General features: G+C 51.1%; 1 protein-coding gene across 1 annotated transcript; it reads right to left on the bottom strand.

Annotated features, from left to right (window-relative positions):
• Nucleotides 1-479: 479 nt before the first annotated feature.
• Nucleotides 480-3325, bottom strand: myct1b (myc target 1b). The gene is made up of 2 exons (XM_079693503.1): nt 2403-3325; nt 480-1292 (listed from the first exon to the last, which is right to left on the bottom strand). Exons 1-2 carry the CDS (start codon nt 2667-2669, stop codon nt 1035-1037), a joined length of 525 nt encoding a protein of 174 aa, XP_079549629.1. The 5' UTR covers nt 2670-3325; the 3' UTR covers nt 480-1034.
• Between the last annotated feature and the right edge of the window lie 81 nt (nt 3326-3406).

Raw genomic sequence — 3406 nt, forward strand, 5'->3', positions numbered from 1 at the left:
TGAGGGTTGTGGCTTGGTTGTGGGTTGCCATGAGGCAGGAATCACGGAAAACACACGGCGGAACTTCAGTGCAGACTACACTGGAGCACTGACACACACACAGAGAGACTGTACACACTCACTGAGGTTGTTATGGTCTGATACATATGTGATGTGTTCTGATTGAGCCTGGCGTGCAGGATGCTAACATGACTGCTAGATGTCCTGCTGCACCTTTAAAGGGGGTTTCTGTCAGAATGGCAACCTTACGCGGCGCACCCGCACCCCGTCTCAATGTGAGCTAAGTGAATATTGTGGAGGTTTTGGAAATTACATGTATATATTTCTGCTGGTCTAATACTTCCCAAAGTGTTCATTCATTAAGTACATTTTCTATTAATAAAATAAAAAGATGAATGACCTTACAGCACAAACAGAAGCCTGCTTTACAAATAAATACAGTTAAGTTTCATTTCTGCAAAAAAAGCACAAACACTGGATTAAAACTTCATAAAATCTTTATTTTGATATTAGATAATATATTATATGTTCTTATCGTCATGATCAACTCCACCCTCAGACAAAGATGCAATGATTATTAAACTAAGCCTTTAATCATTTCCTGCAGAACTGTCTTTAAGATGTCACCGATTGGTCAACCACTTAGAGATGTCCCGCCCCTTAGCCTATCACACACAACGTGTTAGCGCTAGCCAATAGGGGCGTGAGTGTTTCATAGTGATGTCACCATTTTCAGGAAGTAAACAAAGAAGTCCAGTTGAGGCGTTTCAGAAACCTAAAGTAGGTGTATCATCATATCAGGAATATATTTTTTAGAATCTTTATAAAGGAAACATTTTGCAGATCTGATTTTGGGCTTTTTAAAATTTGTTTTGATACATTTTCAAAATAAATCCACATTGCACCCCAAATCTTCATATCTAATATATCTATATCTCTATATATATATGTAGCACAGAGCAGAGTCTCGGTGTGTGTGTGTGTGTGTGTGTGTGTGTGTGTGTGTGTGTGTGTGTGTCTGTGTGTGTGTGTGTTTATGTGCAGGTCTCCTCGTAGGCCCTGATGACAGAGTCGTATGCGGGTGGGGGGGCGCTCTGCGGGGGCAGGAACCCCTTCAGCCCGTTGGTCCCGAGCCAGAAAGAGTGTCTCTTGTTGGGTTTCGTGTCTTCCACAGTGTCCCCACCCCTGTCCTCCACGGTGTCCCCCCTCCTGTCCTCCGTGTCCCCCCTCCTGTCCTCCGTGTCCCCCCCTCTGTCCACGGTGTCCTCTCCCATCTCCAGCCCCGGCCGGACCTTCAGAATCACAATCAGATCAGAAAAGCTTTATTCGTATATATATATATATATATATATATATGTTGTTGTGTGTGTGGGGGTCTATTGAGGGGTTGTTATGTGTGTGGGGGGTCTATGGGGATCTATAGGGGGGGTTTTGTGTGTGTGTGTGTGTGTGGGGGGGGATCTATAGGGGGGTTGTTGTGTGTGTGTGTGTGTGTGTGTGTGTGTGTGTGTGTGTGTGTGTGTGTGTGTGTGTGTGTGTGTGTGTGGGGGTCTATAGGGGGGTTGTTGTGTGTGTGGGGATCTATAGGGGGGTTGTTGTGTGTGTGTGGGGGTCTATAGGGGGATTATTTTGTGTGTGTGTGTGGGGGGGGTCTATAGGGGGGTTGTTGTGTGTATGGGGATCTATAGGGGGGTTGTTGTGTGTGTGTGGGGGTCTATAGGGGGGTTGTTGTGTGTGTGTGGGGGTCTATAGGGGGATTATTTTGTGTGTGTGTGTGGGGGGGGTCTATAGGGGGGTTGTTGTGTGTGTGTGGGGGTCTATAGGGGGATTATTTTGTGTGTGTGTGTGTGTGGGGGGGGGGGGTCTATAGGGGGGTTGTTGTGTGTGTGTGTGTGTGTGTGTGTGTGTGTGTGTGTGGGGGGGGGGGTCTATAGGGGTTTGTTGTGTGTGTGTGTGTGTGTGTGTGTGTGTGTGTGGGGGGGGGGTCTATAGGGGGGTTGTTGTGTGTGTGTGAGGGTCTATAGGGGGATTATTGTGTGTGGGGATCTATAGGGGGGTTGTTGTGTGTGTGTGTGGGTCTATAGGGGGATTATTGTGTGTGGGGGTCTATAACGGGGTTGTTGTGTGTGTGTGTGTGTGGGGGGGGTCTATAAGGGGGTTGTTGTGTGTGTTGGAGTCTATAGGGGTGTTGTTGTTGTGTGTGGGGGTCTTTAGGGGCCCTGGTGGTTATATAGTGTGTGTTGTCGTGTGTGTGGTGGTCTATAGGGGGGTTGTTGTGTGTGTGGGGGTCTATAGGGGGGTTGTTGTGTGTGTGGGGGTCTATAGGGGGGTTGTTGTGTGTGTGGGGGTCTATAGGGGGGTTGTTGTGTGTGCGGGGGTCTATAGGGCCCTGGTGGTTATACCTTCTTGGCGGGTCTGAAGGTGGAGTTGTCCCCGGGGGGTTTGCTCCCCAGCGGCCCCACGGGCTCCAGGGAGGGCTGCCGGCAGACGCTCAGGAAGGTGCTGCGGTAGAGAGGGGGGCCCAGCGGGGGGTCTGAGGGTCTCTTTGGGGGCCGGCGGGTGATCCGGGCGGAGGCTTTCTTACGGCGAGACGCCCAGGTGAGCAGGACGTAGACCAGAGCCCCCAGGAGGAGACCCACCAGCACCGAGAGAAAGAAGGCCAGCATCATGTCTCCTGAGGGGGGGGGGGGGGAGAAGATAAGTTCAGAAGTACTTTAGTGATCCCAATTTAGGAAATGTTTGTGTTGCAGCAGCATCAACAGACATTAAGAAGGGATGGAGAGGGGCTAAGCATGAGCAGAGCATTCCAGCAGGTGGTCAGGAACAGATAGGGACCTCAGAGGGATGCTCAGGGACTAAAGGGACCTCAGAGGGATGCTCAGGGACTAAAGAGGACCTCAGAGGGATGCTCAGGGACTAAAGAGGACCTCAGAGGGAGGCTCAGGGACTAAAGAGGACCTCAGAGGGATGCTCAGGGACTATAGGGACCTCAGAGGGATGCTCAGGGACTAAAGGGACCTCAGAGGGAGGCTCAGGGACTAAAGGGACCACACAGGGAGGCTCAGGGACTAAAGGGACCTCAGAGGGAGGCTCAGGGACTAAAGGGACCTCAGAGGGATGCTCAGGGACTAAAGAGGACCTCAGAGGGAGGCTCAGGGACTAAAGAGGACCTCAGAGGGATGCTCAGGGACTAAAGGGACCTCAGAGGGATGCTCAGGGACTAAAGGGACCTCAGAGGGAAGCTCAGGGACTAAAGAGGACCTCAGAGGGATGCTCAGGGACTAAAGGGACCTCAGAGGGATGCTCAGGGACTAAAGGGACCACACAGGGAGGCTCAGGGACTAAAGGGACCTCAGAGGGAGGCTCAGGGACTAAAGGGACCTCAGAGGGATGCTCAGGGACTAAA

The sequence above is a fragment of the Notothenia rossii genome (assembly GCF_949606895.1).
Source record: "Notothenia rossii genome assembly, chromosome: 7".
NCBI classification, from domain to species: Eukaryota; Metazoa; Chordata; class Actinopteri; order Perciformes; family Nototheniidae; genus Notothenia; species Notothenia rossii.

Excerpts from the sequence above, each read along its gene's own strand:
- myct1b (XM_079693503.1), bottom strand. The coding sequence starts at position 2,669 with ATGATGCTGGCCTTCTTTCTCTCGGTGCTGGTGGGTCTCCTCCTGGGG. Across the intron at positions 1,293-2,402 it reads CCTTCAGACCCGCCAAGAAG|GTCCGGCCGGGGCTGGAGAT; the intron begins GTATAACCACCA and ends GTGATTCTGAAG.